This window comes from Larimichthys crocea, chromosome XII (assembly GCF_000972845.2).
Source record: "Larimichthys crocea isolate SSNF chromosome XII, L_crocea_2.0, whole genome shotgun sequence".
In the NCBI taxonomy this organism is placed as follows: domain Eukaryota; kingdom Metazoa; phylum Chordata; class Actinopteri; family Sciaenidae; genus Larimichthys; species Larimichthys crocea.
The window spans coordinates 26,474,505-26,497,832 of record NC_040022.1 but is presented as its reverse complement, the minus strand read 5'-3'; the positions used below and the strand labels follow the sequence as shown (position 1 = coordinate 26,497,832).

Below are 23,328 nucleotides of genomic sequence, written 5' to 3'. Positions count from 1 at the left end.
TCTTTATTGAAGCCAGCACTCTTAAAAAACAAGCGTTTCTGTCACACGGCATTCGTGAACCTTCTCTGATGAAACATAAAAATGAAAAAGCGAGTGTTGCGATCCGTCACCCTCCGCCGCTTCGAGGCCTCCTCCTTCCAGCAGATGCACATTTCCTACAATAAATAGCTCGACCACGCGTCGCTGCGGCAGCTGTGATTTTGACGAGGACTAGGACAACAAAGGACTCCTGCAACAAGCTCTCCAGATGATGAATCCTTTTTTACAAGTTTCCCGGAGCCGCGTTTGATGATTTGACTCGAGGCCGAGGAATGTAAACAAGTGAAAGAAAAAGAATCGGAGTTACAACGAGATTTCTATCTCCGGCGCAGGACGGCTCAGGTTTACACCAGCGACCTCTGAGGAGCGCTTCATCAATAACAACCCCATGCCACGGTGTCACATAAACAAATAAAACATCAAAACATGCGAGCAAATATGAGAATGATTTAAAGAGCGTCGTCTTTGATCACGTTAGAAAAGAGATGGCATGGCTAAGACAAACAGCAGAGCTGGAACATGAGGAGTTAGTCTATGTGATGTGGTTTTAATGAGATACATATTATAGACGTTGGGAGGATGTTTGAAAATCGTGAATACTGGCTTCACTTTGCTGCACCTGCCTCCGTGCTGGACAGCGCTGATGACAGAGGGTTTGTAGACGTTTCTATTAACGTCATCCCGTCGATGGATTTCAGATTTCTTCTGTTGCCTCTCAGACAGGAAGAGGTCGACCATCAAACATCAAATAACGGTTCACTTTTTTTGTCTGCTGATCATGAAGCTGCTGTCGGATAGAAACCTCAAAGAAATCTCAGCATTCATCGACCGGACGCCCACATATTCCTGAGGATAACAGTGTTGTAGTCAAGACTATCTCATGACCTAGACCAGAGTGTATCAAGACCAAGACTTTGACGGCTTGAGATCAAGTCAAGACTAAGACCAGACGGCTTCCTAATGTAGCTAATACAAGTCGCTTTGGGTCCCAACCATCTCAACCAAGTGCTGCACTGAAGAATTTACAGACTATTGTGTGTTTTCTTTTAGACACTGTTTTTTGTAGTTGTATTTGTCTTGACTGGTTTTAAAATACAATCCAAAGTCCTCCTCGTCCAAGACCAAGACAATGTCGAGTAAAAATGCGGTTGATTCCTAGATGAGACCTTCAAAAAGTGGTCTTGAGACCAAGAAATTACGGTGTATAACCTACATTATGTGCAGTTTGTATTTCGGCTTCTGAAACTGGCTTCAACTCGAAAAGCTTATCATTTCGACTGACTCACTGTTATTTCAAGAATTCTAATACACTCAGCATTGTTTGTCCAAAATATTCAAAAGAAGCAGCTTTAACTCACAGCAACAGGTACAACAGGACACCCACCTGTCAATCAAAGCGTCCACACTGTCAGTTTTGCATAACTTTAAGCCTTAATATAATGTGAACAAGTGAGTTGTATAAAAATTCACCCTCAGTACAGTTGTCATGAACGGGGAAATTAGCTACAGAGACCAAAACTGTTTTTTGTACCAGGCTGTTAACATGTTTATTTCTGCTGTGAAGTTGGACATTTGAACATGGGGACTTATGGAGACTGACTCACTTCTGGAGCCAGCCTCAAGTGGATGTTTGAGAAACTGCAGTTTTTTTGGCACTTGGTTCCAATACCAACTATGTTTTCTGATCGCATGTTGGTTTTATTTTAAAAAAAGCATAATGGGCTAAAAACATGCATATTCACCAAATCAACCTCCACTTTTCAAATAATAATCATAAAACCCAAAAAATAAAACCGGAGGTTGCAACAGACGAACATATGGAACACCAAGTACTTTAAATAGCACCTAATAACATCAGTCCTCCACTGGTCTGTATGGTTGTATATTGATTTCTTGGTTGTCTCTCCACTAATTGATTGTAGCTGACTATTGTTGCTCTCAGCTTGTTGTGTTTTGGCACTGAAGGACCAAATATGGTTGCCAGATTTGGCTAAATTTTGGCAGTGCTCTACTCGGGCTGAGCCATTGTTAACCCATGGACGTGTCGCTCTGGCTCACCAGGAGTCTGGCTTGAATCCAATAATTAATCAAGCATGAGAGCAATGTAATGTCAACCTCTGTCTATCTGCATTTCTTGGCTGGCAGTAGCCACAAACTATCACATTGATTTTTTTCCTGACAACATCCATTATCACTGTCCAGCTCAGGATTGATATCAAGGGCAGAGGCTAACAGAGCAGTTTAGCTGCGTCCGTCTGGTTGTATTAGAACAGATGCTATCAATCTAATGATGCCACCACGGCCAATTTGGCAGCAACACCTCTGTTCCCCCCACCCGTGGGGAGTTGTGTCTGCTCTGCTACCATAACAGCACACAGAGAAACATAATGAGCCATCACTCAGCTCACCTTTCACCTCTGAGGAGCTGCCAAACCACACAAGAGTGCACTTTGTGCCTCGAGACCAGATAAGAGATGAAAAGGTATAAGCTGAGCGAATGAATTGAGTTATCCTCCCCCGAGATGAAAGGCTATCTAAAGCCATCTCACTTCTTCTACTTCACCCAGGTCTGAGCACGTTCCCGTGTCACTGTGTTTGTCCAGTTTCAGCCATTTGTCAGATTAAGAAAACAAGATGAGTAGAAGTTTAATGCAATGTCTGTCCACTCAAGGGTTTAGTTAACAGTCGTGCTTCTTCGCATTTTGTAAGAAAAATCAGGTTTTACCTGACTCTACATGCTCTCCAACTCCTGATACAGGCTGTGGTCACCTCACTACTCGATTCCTGTACACCCTCCTGATGGCCCACCCAGCCTGGGTCTGATTATCCACTATCGCCACTATGCCGATGACACTCCGCTCTATCTGTCAACTGACGACCGCTCGGTCTCTGCACAGATCTCGACCTCTGCTGTCTACCTGTAGCCAAAAGTATTGATTTAAAATCAGTAATGCTTGCCTATAAAGTAGTCTCTGGTTCTGCACCCACCTTTACCTCCCAACCGTTGAACTCCAAACTTCTCGTCTGTTGTTCCCCGTTGGTGGAACGTCCTACCAGTTCCTACCCGATCAGGGGCGTCCCTCTCTACCTTCAAAAACCTCCTGAAGACCTCCAGCTCTTCAGAGAGGACCTCCTCTACCAACACTACCAACAACTGGACATGATAAATCAACCCCCCCTCTACAACTGGACCTTGATTCTATGCAAGTATTGCTGCACTATCGCGTCCTTGCACTCACGCTGTACCTTGATTGTAAGCCTCAGCTAAATGACTAAATGTAAATATAAATGGTAACTAAACAAGGAAGATTAATTAGCATGCAGATCATTATCAAACATTTTACCAGAAACCTTTGGTATGTTCTTTGTAACCACAACAATGGCATTGGCAGCTCCAATAAAAATTAAATATACAACCCTGTCTCCAAGAAATTCTGTTTATACACAACTAATTTGCAAAAGCAAATAAATTTTGAACGAAATACAATGAAGACTGGATTATGTTTTCAATCAACGTGATGAGGAAATGTTGTTAATTAACATATCTGGCAAGTAAATATGGAATCTCACAATACAAAACTCACCAGGGGTGAGTTAAAGCACTGACAAGAACACAAGAAAAGACTGCTGGGTCTGCTCAAGGCATAAAATGTAATTAACGTTTAACTGAAACCAATGTGAACATAGTGAACTCTGGCAGATACATGTGCTGCCTCTGAACATAATAATTTAGTTATAAAGACATCTCCTGTGTCCTGAGAATCAGGTGTTTAGTGAGACCTCTTTAACCTGAGTTCAAGCCCTCGTGTTGGGTCCTTGAGAAAGACAATAAATACCTATCAGCTCCGTGGGAGCTTCTGTAGATAAGTTCGACCTCTGACCTCTCAGGAATTTTCCCTGTGCATATCAAGAATGGTCAACTTTAAGATGAGACTGCCGGCAGCACTACACTGTTTTCAGGTTTACCGGTGTTGTGCCAGAACAGGAGCTGGTCCAACATTAATTGACATGACAGAGTAGGATCAATGTTCTCATCTAACTCTTGGCAAGAAAGCGAGTAAGCGTGCCCTTTGGCTGCCGGGAAGAGGAGGTTTTCAGGCAAATACTGAAAGGGAGCAGAGCAAGTGTCGTGCCAGAACAGGAGCTGGGCAAGCAGGCGATGTAACCAGTATTACACTCTGAAACCGGGGGTGCTAAACCACAAAAATACCACTTTCTACGCACTGTTGCTTTAACTTAATTAATCTAACAAGGTCTTATTCATGCAACCAGCCCCTGTAGACTAGTAGCAGAACACTTTGTGTTGATTAATAGCTGGATATGTGTCTCTATGTGTGAACGTTTGCCTCTCCTGTCTGCAGACTGCTTCACTCAGTGTGGGAATAAGTCTCTCACTCCCCCTTTCCCTTGTTTCACCGTGCAGCATGCGGTGATGTCATGGGAGGCGTTCCCTTTCTTTTTTTACGAGGGCAGCTCTGTGATCTCTGGTGGAGATCAATTAGCTGAGCAATCAGCCCGCCCCGTGCTTTTGTGTGACTTAACTGCTCGTAAACTGTTCGGTTGCCTGGCGAACGGGGAATGCACTGCCTCAACATAAACAGCCACCCAAGTCACAGGCTGGCCAGGGTAGCGCTCCAGGCTTCTTCTCAGTACAGTATACCGTATGTCATTAGGTAATGCAATGTGACATCAGCTCACGCAATGCACCATCAGCCAATGTAATTTAAGATTAGCTAGTAATAATGCGTGTGCGTCAGAGTAATGGCCTGTTAGTGGTGACTGTAACGCAAACAGTAGTCCTCTCTAACGACGCCAGGTTGATCTGTATAGATTATACTGACTGTAAAGTCTAAGTACAACGTACTTTAATATGTATCTGCCCTGAGAAGTACTGTGAAATGTGTCACATCCACTCTAGCTAACTTTTTCAATGTTTATCCACTATTTTAAGTGAACTATTGTAATATATGAAATAATATTCAAGCTAATTCTTGGTGGCTTCGACTGTTTATCCATTACTTTTGGCTAACTATTGTGCACATGCATTCAAGATATCTAATGCTAATGGTTTCAACCATTTTAGTGAATACTGTAAGCCAACAACTGTAACCATGTAATCAAGCAAAATGTTAATAATACCAACTGTTTCAACTGTTTATCCATTACTTTTAGCTATGTTAAACATGTATTGAAGATAGCTAAAGCGAATGGTTTTAATTATTTGTCCATTAACTATTTTAACTGTTTATGACTAACAGTAAAGTCTAAATACGACACACTTTATTACCTATCTGCTCTGAAACACACTTTGAAATGGGTCACATCCCCTAACACAGCATGAGGAGCCTGTTTTTACATACAAGAATAAAAGAGCTGACCTTTTGTAGCAGCAACATTTTGTAATTGTGCAATCAGTAATGGCCAGAGTTATTCACTCCGAACTCTAAACAGCCGCTGCTAGGTGGATGCCAATGATAACACACCCTCTCTTATGAATAATAATGCATAATGGCCAGCATATCTCAGCCCATTTATCCTCTTGTTGCAGGAGTTGGGAGCGGTCCAGGGGAGGCGGGAGTGGGCGTACTGTTGGTTCAGTTTGCTGGAACGTATGCCGTGTAATTGCAACAATCTCGCCTGGGATCTTTGTTGCGTGTCACCCGTTTTCTATCAGCCATTTGTGTCGTCTTTCTATGCTCGACACTAAAGCAGCAACGCCGTGAAAAAGGAGAGACACAAAGAAACGAGGGGTAAAAGAAGAAGCGTGTATATTAGTTTTTAGGCTTTTTTTTTTTTCCTCCTCTCTTACACCTGATCCTCTTACACCACATCAGAGGTCATTTGTTTGGAACGTTTAACCAAATCTTGAATTGAGTCACTTTATCAAATGTGAGGTTTATTTCCTGAGGAAACAAGACTGGATTTAAAATGACCAATTAAAGCATAAAGCTGATGGATTGGTGGAGAAACATCCTGCTGTCGCTGGTTGGCAGGAGTCTGGGGCGTTGACTGGGGAATACTTCCTCTTCACTATGTGTGTGTGTGTGTGTGTGTGTGTGTGTGTGACATGCAACCACGTCAGCAACTACACATGCCGCTGTGACTGTATACTCTTGAGTAATAACCTCATAAAGTCGTATTAATTTCTTATTAATATCTGTGTGTTTGTGTTTGATCCCCTTGTATATTTTCATTGATGGACTGGAGTGCTCTCACAGCCGTAGGTGTGGAAACAGAGCTGGCTGAGTGGACTGCTGCTCCTTTCCTTCCTCCAGTTTATTTCCTCAAGTTTATGGGAGAGGTGATGAAAAGGTCCACGGTCATTAAGCTCAATAAGCAGATTCAGTTCCCCCTGTTCTGTCTCTACAGGAAAATGTTTTTAGTCCATGTGGAGGATAAAGAAAACAGGTTTTTAGGCTGCGGTGCAATCTTCCTGTTTCAGACGTATCCTCATCCCGTTTAATTTTAGCTGCTACAACCATTTATTCCATTATCGCTATTGTTTATATGTAAACCTAGCAGTTTCTTCATTTATGTTTTTAACTATTTGAACTGTGTAAATTCGACACTTAAAACCATGTATTCCATACTTTTAGCTATTTCAATTGTTTACATAATATATTTTGATGTTTCAACCATTTATCCATTATTTTTACTGTGAACGCTGACTCAATATATAAATATTCTTAAAAGATTTTCAAGTGACGCTGACAACTGCAGAAGCACCCAAGAGCAACTGATTAGAAAGCATGGTTTTAAAGTATGTTTTTAATATAATACACAGTATTAAAGTAATGTTTTAATGTCTATTTCCACCTAAAAATGGATTTCACTATATTGTTCTGTGAAATCCTGTTAGCTCAGATACATTTCTTCTGCAGAGGATCATTTTCTATCACCTATACAAGTTTACTCACAAGCTTAGCGGGTGGAAAATGTGGTACGACATGATGACATATCACATAAAATTTGTAAGTAGTGTGGTTTTTAGTGGCACCATATTGTTTCTCTACCTAATCAACCGTTTGTCTAAATTACTATAAAATCTTTACCCCCTTTGTCTTATGAGTAATTTGGATAACAGGGATTAACTCTGAGTGTTGATACAATTGAAAGACATCTGAAAATCACCCACTTATCCCAACCATAATCGCCAACTTGAGGCTGACCTGAATATTTTCCCCCAGTTGGGAAGCTTGTATTTACAGTAAATCTGAGTGCAACATAATTGAGCTTGTGGTCAGAGGCGACGTTCTCCAGACTAAACCTATACGAAACATCTAAACAGGGCCAGGTTGCTGTGGGACTTGTGTGCTGGCCAGTGTTAGGCTGAGGTCCAAATCCTCCCCACAGAGCTGGGAGGTTATTTTAACACTCTCTGGCACGTGGATTCTCCGCTGTGTTCCTCTGTGCAGAGGGAGTATGGGAGATGGAGGCAGGAAGCCACTTAGGTTGTAAATCATAAAGCCGAGGTGACAATCCATCGTTCTTGTGGCATGTTTATTGTACTTTTCTCCCATTTTCTCCAAGGGCCTATTTATAACCAGCCACATCCCTATGTCAGAAATATCTCTCCCATGTGTTTCGTTCTTTTTCGATTGCATCAAAACATTTAACCCTGCAGTAGCCTCATTTCGCTTTGTTAACAGCTTTGCACGCTCTTCTCTTAATCAGCTCCATTAGATAGTCACCTGAAAAACCTTTCAATTAATAGGTGCCTTCTCAAAAGTTAATTAATTTCTCGCCTTCTTCGTGTGTTTGCGACCATCTGTTGTGTCGTTCAGAGGTAGTGTTGATGCAATCCATTCAACTACTGCTGTGATTCATATTCAGGCAATAACCGCTCAATAACTAAAGAAAATCAACAGTCCATCATTACTTTAAGACATGAAGGTCAGATGATTCAGAAAATATCAAGAACTTTGAGTGTGTTTTCAAGAGTGGAGTCACGAAAACCAACAAACACTTTGATGAAACTAGCTTTGCTCCAGGAAAGGAAGACCAAGAGTTACCTCTGCTGCAGAGAAGTTCATCACAGTTATCAACAATTAACGACACCTCAGATTAGAAGTTCAAGTAACAGACACATGTCAACATCAACAAGAAAAGGTCATTAGACCAGTGGAAATCTAGAAATTTGATGCTATCTACATGTGTGGTTCCCACCCTAAAGCATGGAGTAGGAGGTGTGATGGCGTTTGGGGTGTTTTGCTGGTGATTTATTAAAAATTCAAGGCCAGAATTTGCTACCACAGCATTCTTCATCGACATGCCATCCCATCTGGTTTGTAGCTTAGTGGGACCACCATTGACTTTTCAACAGGACAGTGACCCCAAACACACCTCCAGGCTCTATAAGGGATGTTTGACCAAGAAGGTGCTACATCAGATAACCCGACCTAACCCCAGCTGAGATGTTTTGGGATGAGTTGGACCACAGAGGAAGGCAAAGCAGCCAACAATGCTCATGCACAGGAACAACTTCAAAACTGTTGGAAAACCATTCAAGGTGACGACCTCATGAAGTCGGCAACTTTGAAGAATAATGTTGATGTCTTCAGTGTGAAACTACAACATAGGAAATAAGAAAAACCTTTGAATGAGGAGATGTCCAAACATTTGACTGCTGCATACCTCACTCTTAATCAAACGTAAGTTTTAGGCGCAGTTCACATTTTCAGTTCAGTGTTCAATTCATAACGTGACACAGCTCACCTCAGGAAAAATGGTCCAGCCTGAACACTGTGCTCACATTGTCTCCGTATAGAAAGGAAAAAGTTAGTGAATTAATGGTTAATTATTCGTTTTTATGGAAACACTGAGAGAGGTCATTGTAAAGGGTTTTCTTACTACTGCTTTAATTTTCATCCCCCAAAGTTTGTTCTCGTTGCTAGGTGTCTTCCAGGACATGGTACTGAGCTGCAGAGGAAAAGGCTTGGTTCTTCCTGAAGCACGCCAACCGCTGGCGATCTGAGCGGGAACTCAGTGAACCTTTAAGCTGCAGTTTTAACGAGTAAAACAAATGCGAGCTTCAGATTAATGAAGACGTCCAGTTTGAGGGCCCTCTGCTGTCAATCACGTCTGGACTGTTGAATCTAATTTATTTCATTCATGACAGACAATTAGCAACTTTTATACTGTTTAAAGGGGCACTCCACTAATTTTACAAAATCAGTTTACGCGTCATGTCAAGTACTGAAAACATTTATTTATTTATTTATTTATTTATGTCTTCTGTGGCTCTGAATGGAGATTCCCAAAGTAACCATAATGATCCTTTCAGACACAACATGACAACCGTGCTCTGAAACTAATTAATGAATGACAAGCGTCACGCCCAAGTGTTTTTTTTTCGCTGCTAACAAACGTGTCAATACTCGATGGCCAACAGGAACAAGAAGGAAAAATGGAGCAAAAAAAACACAGACAGTATAAAGAATGGACGGCGTGTCCGTGACGTCACCCACATGTTTCTGAAGAGCATCATCTTGTCAGTCCTGTGTAATCTAAGAATCAGAAAAGACGTGGATCATCGGTAGACCTGAGGCGGGCTGAATGACGCCTGGTTGCTCAAACAAGCACCCACTTTTAAATCAAAGCGTCCACGCTCTTAATCCTGCATAACTTTAAGCCTTAATATAATGTGAACAGGTGAGTTGTATATAAATTCACCCTCAGTACAGTTGTCATGAACGGGGAAATTAGCTACAGAGACCAAAACTGTTTTTTGTACCAGGCTGTAAACATGTTTATTTCTGCTGTGAAGTTGGACATTTGAACATGGGGACTTATGGAGACTGACTCACTTCTGGAGCCAGCCTCAAGTGGACGTTTGAGGAACTGCAGTTTTCGGCAACTTCCATGTTGGCTTCATTCCCCAGCCATGGACATTGGCGCTTGGTTTCTCCAACGGTTTTAGAGAAAATAATTGGCATAGCTAAAGGAAACGGTTAATAGCTGGCTGGATAAAAGTGTTGAAAAAGCCTCACGGTTAATAGCTGGCTGGATAAAAGTGTTGAAAAAGCCTCTAGCTTCCACATTTTTCAGGCCTACAGACGACGTTTACAGTCCTTGTGCGTCCAATACTCGCCAAGCTGTCTGACTTCCTGTTGGTTCCCCATTGACGTGAATAGGATTTAAAGTAAATTGTTACTTTGCTTCAAAGTACATATAAAAAATAATATTACATGGATGAGATGCACCACATGTTGTGTGGCCTCGGTGCTAAATAAATGGACCAGACGCATTAAGCATCAGGCACACTCAAAACTTCTTGAGATATTTTCCAGTTTTTCCATATAACTCCCGTCCAAGGGGTCTCTGTTGCCTCCATAATGGATTTCTACATCCTCCTGTGCTCTTACCTCCATCTCTCACGTACCCCAGTGGCCAATTCTTCTCAGAGAGGGAGCGAATGAGGAACCACTTATTGGATTTGAGGGGATATCCAGCAGGATAGATAGACGAGAGCAGAACACATTGGCTACCAGACACCGGTCCCTACATGATTATAAATATCCCGGGGCTCCACATCTGCTCAAAAGGAGGAGATACATCAACTGCAATCCTCCCTCTGCACTCTGTTTGTGTGTATGTGATTGAGGCAGATCTCTCGGTCAGGCGGAGGATTATAAGTCTCCCATAACTCTTGGAGTCTTGAGTGGACATCCTACCATCTCTTGTTCGGGTCACCTGAGCTGCCGAGCATTCACACGCTCACACCAAACAGTAGAAAGTCACTTCCTTCCTCTCCGGATTGGGCCGAGCTCTGAGACATACATCAGACGGGTTTCCTCCCTTCTCCTCTTCTCGCAGGAAAGCCTGCAGCTCGTAGCGTGAATGTGTACGTGTGTGAATATGTGCCATGTGGTTTATTTACACAGATAGTGAGACTCAATTTCTCATGATAGCGAGCGGGAGATAACACGCTGTATCTGGTTCCCACTTAAAGCAGGCAGCGAGCGGAGAAAGGAATGACCTCAGAGCCGTGAGCCCAAAGACGATGTTAGATTACACGGTGATGTACGACAACCTCGGAGAGCTCTGGGCTCTGTTACAGCAGCTTTTTATGTTCTGGAATGACAGGAACTGAAAAAACACTTCAACAACTGAGAACTGGTTGATTTGGCGACGGCTGTGGTTACTCATAGCAACAGCAGCAAGAGCAACTGGTGCATCTGTTTCCAACAGCAGAGTTGGTTTCATCGTCTGTCACCTTCAATCCATCGTCTAAAAGTTTAATGTGACTAAATGTAACTAGTTCCACTGTAGCCTGCAACATTTAGAAGTGATACACTGACTAGAAAATGTAGCTTTCTTGTTTTTAAGACACAGTTTGCCAGGTTCTCAGAGTCTGGGTCTTTGTTGGAGGCAACGCTATGGCCAATCATTTTCATATCGTTTGGGCATGTTCAAAAATTCAACCATATTGGAGGGAAGTAACTAATGAAATATCTAAGATAATGGGAGTGGAATTAGACTACTCTTTAAATACCAGAAACAGTCCAACACAAACACAAACACCTGCTAAAGATCCTTTAGAGGAAGGCTATAACCTGAAAATGTCTCCAAACTGATCCCCCAACATTGCACCAGGGGAAGAAATGTATTATATGGAGAGACTGACTTTTGTTTTAAGACTTGAATTGGAGAAATGTGTTGGGAACGTTGGGAAAAAATGGATTATGTATGCACTGTGTCTGGAATAGTATGACACTATACTTAGTTGTATGGAGGAGAATGAGCTTTCCTTCAAAATTCAAAACTCAAAATAAAAAGTATATATCTATATATATATATATATATATATATATATATATATATATATATATATATAATATATATATATATATTATATATATATATAACATACACTTCTGAGGCTGGCTCCAGAAGTGAGTCAGTCTCCATGTCCCCATGTACAAATGTCCAACTTCACAGCAGAAATAAACATGTTTACAGCCTGGTACCTGTTCAGATTATATTAAGGCTTAAAGTTATAGCTCACACTAATTCACTGTATAAAGGCACAAATAGAAAATTACAGCACAGTACTCTAATTTAGCAATAAAATAATGTAGTTTCAGTAATGTTGTAGTTACCATGAAAACACAGAGTACAATTCTGTGATTTCCATCTATAGTACTGTAATATAATTAGGGCCCGAGTACGGCACGCTGGGGCGAGGCCCTATTGGATTTCTAACGCTGAATGATGTTTAAAAAAAATGTTGGGCGTAAAATTACGCATTTTGGGGGTCTCGCACATGGACATACACATATGGCTCGACAGCGCCACCTAGAGGTGTGTTTTCGGAGGGGCCCCTCGCCACAGTTTCATCCACGTGTACAAAATTTGGAGGGAATATGTAACATACCGAGACACACAAAAAAGTCTCTTGGTGACCCGGGCTACAGTGAAGCTTACGGCGTCCAATTTTTGTCAAATCTGGACTTTTCGTGTTTTTGGGGTCATTTCCAGGGGTCGCATTTGAACGAACTCCTCATAGGGATTTTACCTCATTGACTTTAAACTTGACAGGTCTGTTCATATAGACTTCCTGAGTAAAAGTGATCAAAATGATGAATTTTGGCGAAACTGTGTGGGCGTGGCGATCCATAAAATGATTCAAAGAAGAAATCGGCAGGAAGCACCTTCTCAGAGCTGTCTGAAACTTCTTGCGCACATTTCGACGTGCGCACATGTGCGAGGGCCCGACCATCGCTGCTTGCAGCTTTAATTACTATATATTACTGTAAATTTACTGCAATTATTAGCCAGTGACAGTGTGGATGCTTTGACAGGTAGGTGCTTCATTGGGCCCACCTCAGGTCCACTGATGGTCCACGTCTTTGCCGATTTCTAGATCAGCCAACAGCCAAGATGGTGGCAGAGATTCTGAGCTTCACACCTTGGGTGGCGTCACTGATACGCTGTCCGTTCTTTATACTGTCACTGGTTTTGATGTTTTTCTTGTGCATGTGCAAGAAAAACTGTGGGAGGACTAACGCGCCAAAAAAAAAAAAAAACATACAGCAGAAGAAAAAGCAGCGCCTTCATCTGGTACACTAATAAATATGAAACAGGAACTCACAAAGTCCATTTCCTCTGCAGGGCGAGCTTATTATGTCTACGATGTGTTTGTTTTAAAGGCGGTTAATGAAAAGAGGAGTGGGGTAATTAGCAGCTAACATTCCTGAAGGCTCCAAATGTCCCTAAAACTGTCGGAGAAACCCTGCAGACTTACTGTAAGCATCTTTCAAACAAGGATCAAGACTTTATCCAGCTATAATTGATCCAGTTGTCAGTCGGCGCCTTTGTCTTCCAGTAAAAAGACCCCTGTGTCGACAGCGCAGCAGGGAGGATGGTACCAGCCAAAGGAGCTTATGCCTCCACTGCAGAGTTCCTTAATGCTTTTTTGGGGGAGGAGGGGAAGTGGCACAGGGGGTAAGTCGGGTAAGTGACACTGAGGAAGTGTGTTGTGTGTGGGCGTACAAACGGCGCTGTCACTGAGCCGGCTGTGTCGGGTGGCAGCGCAGCAGGGGAGCTGGCTGGGGGTCTGAAGCCGAGGCCGTGGAGCGTGTCGCTCCGCTGGCCCATTAATCATTCCCAGCCTGCCCTGCTTCAGCGCCTCAAAGGGGCTCGATGCGCACGCACTAGGTGGTCCTGATGCCACCCTGGAAGGCCCGGCGAGCGAGCGAGGGAGCAAGTCCGCCTCCATGAAGACAGACGGTGGACACAAAGAGCTGAGCGTCCACACATACGCACAAACATGTGCATCTATTTCATGTTGGCTCGGTGAACAATGAGGCAGCTACATGAACAAACTAATATAAACAGCCAGGAAAACAAACAATTTGAGCTGTCCCAGTCAGTCAGGATCCACCGACAAACAGACGAGTGATGCCAGTTCACATGAACTCACTGTGTGAATGCAGAAAGGTCCATTTAAATATCTGTACACTAATCTAGATTCATCTAGATTTTCTGCTCATGAAAATATTAAATAACAAAACATTTTGTCCAGTAAGTAAAAAAATGGTAAAATGGAAAATTACAAGTAATTACTGTGATTAGGATACAGCACAATGCTGTAATTTAGCAATAAAATAATGTAGTTTTACAGTAATGTTGTAGTTCCCATGGAAACATGCTACAAGACTGTGATTTCCACCTGTAAAATAAATAAAAATGTTTTATTTTTACGTCTTAAAGCCTGTGCTTTTAATAATCAAGCAGTGCACGATGGGTAATTATGTGTAATATTACAGACAATTGCTGTAAATTTGATTCGACCGCACAAAAAAATGTAAAAAACTCAGTTTCTATGTAAAATATTTCAAGTATTTTAATGTTGTATACATCATCGTAAAATTTACAGGAATTTACCGTATGTTTAAAAAAGTAATTACTGTGATTTTACAGTGCCGTCAAAATACAGTACAATGCTGTGATGTTACTGTAGAAACACGGCACAATACTGTTTCATCTATATTACTGTAAAATAATTACTACATATTACTGTGAATTCACCGTAAAAGTATCATTTTGATAGAAGTTGCAGGAATACTGTCACAGCTTTAAGGCGTTCTTAAAGCCAGCCATGCGGTTCATGTTCTACATAATAGAAAACAATAAAATGAAATGAATCTGTCTGTTTATGTTCGTGTAATAAAATGTTAGACACATGATTTTACAACAAAGAGAACTGAACCTGGAGGAAAAATAAATAATTTATATATGTTGATGTTTTACGCCCCTAGACAAATCTTTACAGTCTTGCATGCTCCGCTTCGGTAGCTGATTGGTTAGGACACGTACCACATTGCATGTCTCCACACAATGCATGCATCAGAACAAGATCCATATGAAGCTAGAGTTGGATTGAAGCACAAAAAAAATGTGAAAAGCTCTTTTGGTCGTGTTGCATGCACTTTTGAGACGGTCCCTAACTCCAGACTCCAGTCTGAAGACCTGATCATGAGGTAAAGACGACACCTGTGCAACAAATGTGATAAAAACTTCATGTTGTTACTATGAAACCAAATCCTTTAAGTCTTTCAGTTCAGTTTGAAGGTGTTAAAGTTTACCAAACAACATCTGTTCACTTAAGGGTCCCTTCATTTTTCAGTCAAGGTGAAAAGCAGGAATAGTTTCAACACTATTTGATATATTTAAGGGGTTTCTACCTCTGAATATGATTAAAAACTGCTGAAAACGTCATGTCACGTACCTCTTAAGTGTCTAAGTGTCACTATGAAACCAAATCCCTTAAATTTTAACTTAAAACTCCTTTAATTTATCCGCAAAAAGGATTTTACTGGCTTTTCTGCACAGTTCACATGTTTTTTTAAGGTGTTACACCCCCTTAAATCTTCCCATTTGTTATATTTTATAGATTTCTACCCTTTAAACCTCCTTTAACCCACACAGGAAATCAAACACATACATCTAAATTAAAGTGTTTCATGTGCTAGATTAGGGATTAAAAAGTGTTATACTGAGGGCTGAAGTGTCCTTGAGCAAGAAACTGAACCCCAAATTATCAATACCTCTGCGGTTTGTTTGCACTTCTGTGACTTTGCAGCTCCCGGCAGCGGGTTTGTGAGTAATGCTCACATCCTGACACATGCACCAACGCTACTGTTCACCGTATGATTAACGATGACACAGCAGTGCGTCGGCCGATAGAGTTATCGCCTCTCGGTCGAACGTTGAACACGACGTCGAATAAAGCCGCCTGTATTCTGTATATGTTCCGTTCATGCCATGATCTCCAACAGCCCATGCATGAAGGATCCCAACATTAAATCAAAGCTAACATATTCCTCTCAAAACACTGAGTCACCTCTCCAAACCGCCGTCCACAACATAGCAGAACAAGATTTCTCAGTATGCACTTAAAAGCCTGAGTGAAACCTTTTTGGCTCAAACCAACGTGTCTGTCTTGAATTATGAGCTCAACAAAACAAAATCCTCAAAACATGCAGTCTTTACCCAGAGGACACTGGATTGTTGCAGAGCTTTTTTTTTTTTTTTTTTTTCAGATCCTCCAAATACGTCTCTTTGTTTTATGGTTTTGTTGTAAACCTCTCACTGAAGTCTCATCGGCTTATGTTGCAAGAAAGACCGGAGGCGACGGAGTAAAAAGCCAATTTCAGAAGTATTGTTCTCATATAATAGAGTCGTGTCCCTAAACAATGGCTGCTGTATGAACGTCGCAGATATGTAGGTGTCCTCCTGAATGTAAGGGCGGTGAAATATTGAACGTGTTAGTAAATCTCTGTCATGTTTTTCATTTACGCCATTTGTTAAACATAAAAAAAAAAAAAAGATTCATTTCCCACCGATTTCCAAGTCCCGAACGCTCACTCACACTGTTATGGTTAGAGTAATTGAAAAACTAAAAAGCAGAAACCGAAGAACAAATGCAGAGCGACAAACACAAAACATGAAGCAGCTATTATGAAACTCTGAAATTATTAGGTTGGGAGGAGCGCCAGAAAAGTTTTTAGAGTTTTGTTCTTGCTAAAGAGAGGACGGCCTCGATGAGCAGACGAAGGAAATACGTCGTGCACGTAGCCTCGTGAATGACATTATACACCACACATAAGAACATTACCTGCATGGGAGCACTGTGTGCTCTGCGTCAGACTCTTTAACAACATGATTTTCTTTTATATGTTTCTTATCTGAGAGACATTTCTGATCGAGCTGCTGGTGAAGTCGATCTATATGAAGTATAAAATGATTGTGTGAGGAAGAAGTAAGACTTTATTCTGTCTGCAAATGTTGTTGGGAGTTTATTTATACATAGATTTATATATATTTATTTGTACATAGTCTGTACTTGTGTCTGTGAGTGTGTGCACTGAGCTTTGTGTTCACATATCTGGCCAATAAAAGTGATTCTAACTGAGTAACGACAGCTTTAGTGTGCACAGTGGATCACTGGCATTATCTCTGCAAACACAAATGATACACGTGATAAATGAGCCATAATAAATTAGTTCAGAATAAAACTCAAGTTCAGCACGACACACTGAAAGAGGAAGAAGAAGAACAGAGCAACGACAACAGTCGAGAGTTTCTTGTTCTTCCCGTCTCGAAATAATTTCTCTACAGTCCCTAAACCGTCACAGTGCTGAGTAAAAAACAAACAAACTAATTAACAAAGATCAAAAGTGACACAATCTGTTCAAGGAACTGCAAAAACAACTAAATGTCGATAGATTGAACAAATCTATGCATTTTAAAAAGCAAAACTAAATCAAATTGAATCAGTCTAAAAGTGTTAAATTGATTTTTGAAGCCGATGTGTTGTTAACAGACTTCCAGCCCGTGAAACTGTGAGTGCGAACGTGAACTGCAGCAGTGAAACTCAGCTCCGCTTCACGCAGGCGGATCTTGAGCAGTTTTCACTGTGACTAATTCACAGAATAGTTAGCAACAACAGCAGAATCTGTCCGCGGTCGCTCTGAGTGACAATGTCACATTTTCCACTCCGCAGGAGGCCGTCACGGCAGCCAGGAGGGCTTCAGAGTCAGACGAGATGACACTGTTGGATTCTCATGAGAAGATGCTCGTAAGAAAAAACACACACGAGTCTGATTATGTTTGATTTTAGCTGATTGAAACTTATTTTTTTCATTTTGCTGCTTTCTCTGAACACTCCTGGATGTTACTCAGAGTTTTGACACGTTCTGGATGAATAACACTCGTCAGTTCATTGAGTTTCTTTTTTAATGGATATATGATGCAGCTGTGAAGCCAAAAAAATGTCAAAGCAAGCCAAAAACTGCAGTTCCTCAAACGTCCACTTGCGGCTGGCTCCAGAAGTCCCCATGTTAAAATGTCACAACTTCACAGCAGCAAATAAACATTTGGTTCTATGAAGAACCTTTTTAATGTTTAATAAAACATTTACTTTAGACCAGCTTGTCAAATGAAACCATAAAATTGATAGAAAATAACTTTTAACAGGAGTTTTCTGTTTTTTAAACTTCTACACAAAACTTTTTTTCTGTAAAGTTCCAAACAACTGTTATTTTAGGTATTAATGACATCTGCTTTCTTATATTACATTGAAATTCATGTGAAATAATTCAGGAAAATAACAAAGTTTCTCTGCAAAATAATAACTGCTAGCTGTAGTTTTCCAAAAATGCGTCTGAATGTGACCTTGAGAGCAAAGATCTGCAGAGGCCGGAGGATAAAAAAGCAAATAAGTCGCTGATTTGAATAAATAATTTGAACATTATCCAACTTAACATAACTTTATGCCTTTATGCGATTAGTTTTATCTTCCGTGCACCCTTAACACACTCATTATGGATCGTTCAGATCAAGTGGCAACCAAAACTGCAGTTCCTCAAACGTCCACTTGAGGCTGGCTCCAGAAGTGAGTCAGTCTCCATAAGTCCCCATGTTAGACAGCAGAAATAAACATGTTTACAGCCTGGTACAAAAAACAGTTTTGGTCTCTGTAGCTAATTTCCCCGTTCATGACAACTGTACTGAGGGTGAATTTATATACAACTCACCTGTTCAGATTATATTAAGGCTTAAAGTTATGCAGGATTAAGAGCGTGGACGCGTTGATTGACAGGTGGGTGCTGCTACCAACATGGTGGATACACACATGCTGTCCGTCCTTTACACTGTCAGCGCTCTGTCTCTTTATTTCCTCTCATTTTCTTCATATTGCTTCTGTCACTATCTCCATGTAATCTTGATGAAATGCAATTTGTATCATCATGCCCGGGCCTTGCTCCTATTTAGTGAATTTGCACAGCAACATCTGAAGGTTGTAATGCTGTCAGGGTTTGTTGTGGACCTCGGGGAAAATGAATATTACCGCTTGTAATCGCTAATGAGGATGCAAACAAAGACAACCCACATCAAGACAAAGACTTTTTATATTTGTTTTCATTTCTGTGTTTTCTCTCGTTCGGTTAAACGCTGCCCCGCTCAGACATGTTTTTATTCTCGTGCGTGACCAAAGTGTCCTTTAAATCTTCACTACTGGATGTCGGAGGAAGCTCATCATCCCCCCGCGGGAGAAGTCTCTCATCACCAACCAGGGCGAGGTCAAAGGTCAGAGCCACCTTCGCCTCCCTTTGCATCCTCGCTCTCGCAGATGGTGATACAGCATCTTCAGGAAATTTACCCGGCAAGACAGAAGTCAGCAAAACAAAAACAACCGCCAGAAATAGCCCTTTGTCCTCCCTCTGGCTATTGTGGACGAGATTCATGTGAGAAATCAAAAAACCCTCAAACATGCCTGAGCGTACAAATTAAATGGAAATGGCTGACTGTCCCCTGATGCAGGAGGAAACAGAGGAAGGAGAAGGAGGAGAAGGAAGGAACCAAAATACCAGAGAAACAAGTGAGACGGTGCAACTTCTATTACAAGAATATCTATGACATCATGCTTTACAGAAATTCTTCTCTCCCCCGTCACATGGGTTTGCTGCCGTGGAGCTGAAATGAGACCCAGATGGTGAGCAGGCCTGGCTTGGCCCAACCTGGCAACCCAGGGGAGGGAGGAGGAGGACGGAGGAGGAGGAGGAGGAGGAGGCAGGCGGGCACCGTCAGCAGAAACAGTGTCAGAGTCCTCGGGCAGCCACATGGACAACTGACGCTGTCAGCCCCGAGAGCATCTTGTGACTCAAATCATCGATCGTAAACTAAACAGGAAAGCAGATCTTAGATGTGGCGTGCGTGCTGTAAAACAGACCGTGGTGAATGTGGTGTCCTTGTACTGTACGGGGTCTGGTTTCCTGCTGCCTGGACCAGTGTTTCCCCCCTCTCTCTCTCTCTCTCTCTCTCTCTCTCTCTCTCTCTCAGCTGCTGTCATGCGAGTGGGTTTTTAGTTCAAAGGAAGAAATTAGGCTTGTTTGCTCAGAGCGCTCTTGTCTTGACTGATTTGATGAATCCAAACCAGCCCGGACAAGCAAAAGAAACAAAGATTTTTAAATTTACAATATAAACATTTAGCAAAACAGCGATAGATAAACGGTTCAAAAATGGGTTGCAGTAGCTTGGTTTGGCGACCGGAGGGTGGTCGGTTCAAGTCCAGCACAGACTCCACGGGATGCAGCTGAAGAGGTGCCAGTTAAGCACCTGATTATAGTTATTTTTCGCCTCTTTGTGGTTGTCTGTGTCTTCATCTTCATCTTGTGTATGTTTATACTCGTCTAACTGCTCCCACGACGCCGCTACACGCCCAGTCGCTCCACATTTGCATGTCGCCTAATCTAAAAACCTGTCAATCAAAGCGTCCACGCTCTTAATCCTGCATAACTTTAAGCCTTAATATAATGTGAACAGGTGAGTTGTATATAAATTCACCCTCAGTACAGTTGTCATGAACGGGGAAATTAGCTACAGAGACCAAAACTGTTTTTTGTACCAGGCTGTAAACATGTTTATTTCTGCTGTCTAACATGGGGACTTATGGAGACTGACTCACTTCTGGAGCCAGCCTCAAGTGGACGTTTAAGGAACTGCAGCTTTAGATACTTCTTCTAACAATATACACTTTTATATATCGAGGAGTGTGAATGACGATGGAGGGGTTCTTGAGTTCATCTGACGTCTGACAGAATCTGTTAGGAACCGTCCGTCTGGTCTTGAGCGTATCTTTAGCGTTGATCTGAACACACAAACGCCTCCTCGCGTTTCTTCCTTCACCATATTTATCATCGAATCTGCTGCCTCTCTCTAAAGATTTGTGTATTTCTATTTTTAGAGCAGCACCAGTACGAGCTGCACAGACAGACCGGGAGCCGAGCCAGCAGGCAATTGATACAATCATATCCTAATTCAGCTATCTCGTGGGTGGCAAACGCGCCGGCTCTTCCTCACAAAGAGTTGATTGTAGGTTTAATAAATGCCAAAATAGTTTTGGAGCGGAGTGCCAAGTAAAAATGCTGTCTGCTGGGCTGGACTTTGTGACTTTGTGATGGAGGATTCGCAGATTTTTATCCAGGCTCGCTCTGTTTTTTAAACGTTCTGTCACGTGAAATCCATCGAAACGACCGCCGACCGTAAGAACAGACGTGTGACGGCTGAAGGCTCACATCAAAAAGTGCACGGCCTGAACCTCCAGCTGACTCTTGGCCATTAGAAAACAGAACATCGCGTGGCACGGCGACAGCAAAAACAAAGTCCAAATTGAACAAACGTGCAAAATTACACATGTGAGTGACGAAGGCTACCATTTTCAACCCGCCTTGGCAAGCTCAGAGTTTCCCACAGTTCCCCTTCACAGCCCATCAGTCAGGGCCGGAGAGGAGCGGGGGGCCTTCAAGACTGTCAGGGGTCAGCGCTACGCTGAACATGGAGGGAATGTGAAGCAGCTGCCCGGGACGGGACGCCCCGACGTGTCGCCATGTGTGTTTCTTATTCACGTCTTTACGTACATGATCTCAGATCATCAAAGAAATTAAAGAAATGAAGAAGACTGGCGAGTTTTGTCAGCGGGTTGTAAAATTAGTACAAAAAAAAGTGTTTAGAGTCCTGATTCTTGGCAATAAGCATCTTTATATGTGGCTTAGTAGTTGTTTAGTGTCTCTTTGTGGTCACTTGTGGTCATTTCTAACCTCTTTGTGGTTGTTTGGTTTCTCCTTGTGGTCGTTTGACATCTTTTTGTAGTAATTTCTAACCCACTTTGTGTTTTCTCGTGGTCGTTTAGCACCTGTTTTCATCATTTAGTGTCACTTTGTGTATCTTCATACTCGTCTGGACTCTCTTTGTAGTCATGATTTGTCTCTTTGTGGTCGTCTTGTGTATCTTTATATTTATCTTGTGTCTCTTTGTAGTCATTTCTAACCTCTTGGCGGTCGCTTTGTGTTTTTTGTGGTTGTTTTGCGCCCGGTCAAAGTCATGTTGTATCTCATTGCAGTCATCTTGTGTATCTTTATAGTCACTTTTCGCCTCTTTGTGGCCATTTTGCACCTGTTTGTAGTCATTTCTAACCTCTTTGTGGTCGTCTTGTGTATCTTTATATTCATCTAGGTCTCTTTGTGCTCATTTCTAACCTCTCTGTGGTCACTTTTCATACTCATTTTGTAACTTTATAGCAATTATGCGCCTGTTCGTTGTCATTTAGTATCTATTTATATTCATTTTCCGCCTCTTTGTGGCCACTTTCTCTCTTCTCACCTGTTCGCAGTCATTCTGCATCTCTTTGCAGTCGTCTTGTGTCTCTTTGTGGTCATTCTGCATCTGTTCTTGTCCTCTGACATCGCTTTGTGTATTTTCGTGGTCGCTCCGTGCTTGTTCGCAGTCATTTTGCATCTCTTTGCGGCCGCCTTGTGTATTTTAATCTTTATCTTGTGTCACTTTGTGGTCATTTCGCATCTCTTTGTAGTCGTTTCCGGCTCTGCTTCTAAGTCTGGAGGCTCCATCCAGCCACGATACTAACAAGCCATCTACTTATCACCTCCTGACTCTGGTGGGTGGCCAGTCTGGGCCACACCTCGGCTAATTTTACGGACAACCAGCTGATAGGAATGTGAAAGCTGCTGATGATGCCAACCCTGCATGAAGACTCATGGGAAACTGTCTTTGTCTTAGTGCATCCAACCACCTACCCCTGCATAACCACACCTCTCTGTCTCAATATGTGCATGTCCTACAGCAGGGAGGTGAAATCCAGACAGAGCATTAGCACCAAGCACTCTGCATCCCCACCGCCACACCATATGGACCCACTGCTCAAATGAAACAACCCCTCCCCTGGGTCTTCTTCTTCTTCTTCAGGCCACCCCTTATTATTTCCTCTTCATGCTCAGTGTGTTTTTTTTTATCCGATGACACCGCTCACACACAAAAAGCTGGGAAAGGGAGGCCCTCTCACTGACAGCGAGATGGATGCCACAAGTGACAACCTTTTGTTTCAGTAAAACACACCGAGACGCTGGCTTTGCAGAGGCAGAAAAAAGGCGGAGGCCAAGGGGAACAACTTGTTCACTTGTTCCGTTTGGTTGAGCAAACCATGGCACTGTCGGAACTTGTTACTTTTCCAGGTTTGTTTCGCTGTAACTCATGAAGAAGAGGAGGAGGAGGAGGAGGAGGAGGAGGTGGCAGAAGAGGCTTGAGCTGTTGATATAACCCCCCCACCTTTCTCCTGCTCTGTTGAAAATCAGCATCACAGCAAATAAAAACTCAGATCTGGCTCCGCTTTGTCCACTCTTGAATAGTTTACTGGCTCTAAAGTAGCAGTTTATACTCTACGTGCCAAAAATGCCAATAAAACCGCCTTAATCGTCCGTCCGATCTGTA

The 23,328-nt window shown here is 42.2% G+C and overlaps 2 protein-coding genes across 4 annotated transcripts in view; one reads left to right on the top strand and one right to left on the bottom strand.

The window, feature by feature from the left end:
* LOC104929442 (phosphoinositide 3-kinase regulatory subunit 5) overlaps nucleotides 1–23,328 on the top strand; it is a 99,549-nt gene that overhangs the window by 59,603 nt on the left and 16,618 nt on the right. For 2 of the 3 annotated variants that reach the window (XM_027285419.1, XM_027285420.1), the window contains exon 3: nucleotides 17,549–17,623. The exons of the other annotated variant lie outside the window; for it this stretch is intronic. In XM_027285419.1, the coding sequence (XP_027141220.1) occupies nucleotides 17,549–17,623 (75 nt within the window). The remainder of the gene's footprint in view (nucleotides 1–17,548; nucleotides 17,624–23,328) is intronic. 3 annotated transcript variants of the gene reach the window in all.
* ntn1b (netrin 1b) overlaps nucleotides 1–23,328 on the bottom strand; it is a 58,213-nt gene that overhangs the window by 32,544 nt on the left and 2,341 nt on the right. The gene's annotated exons all lie outside the window — the stretch shown is intronic.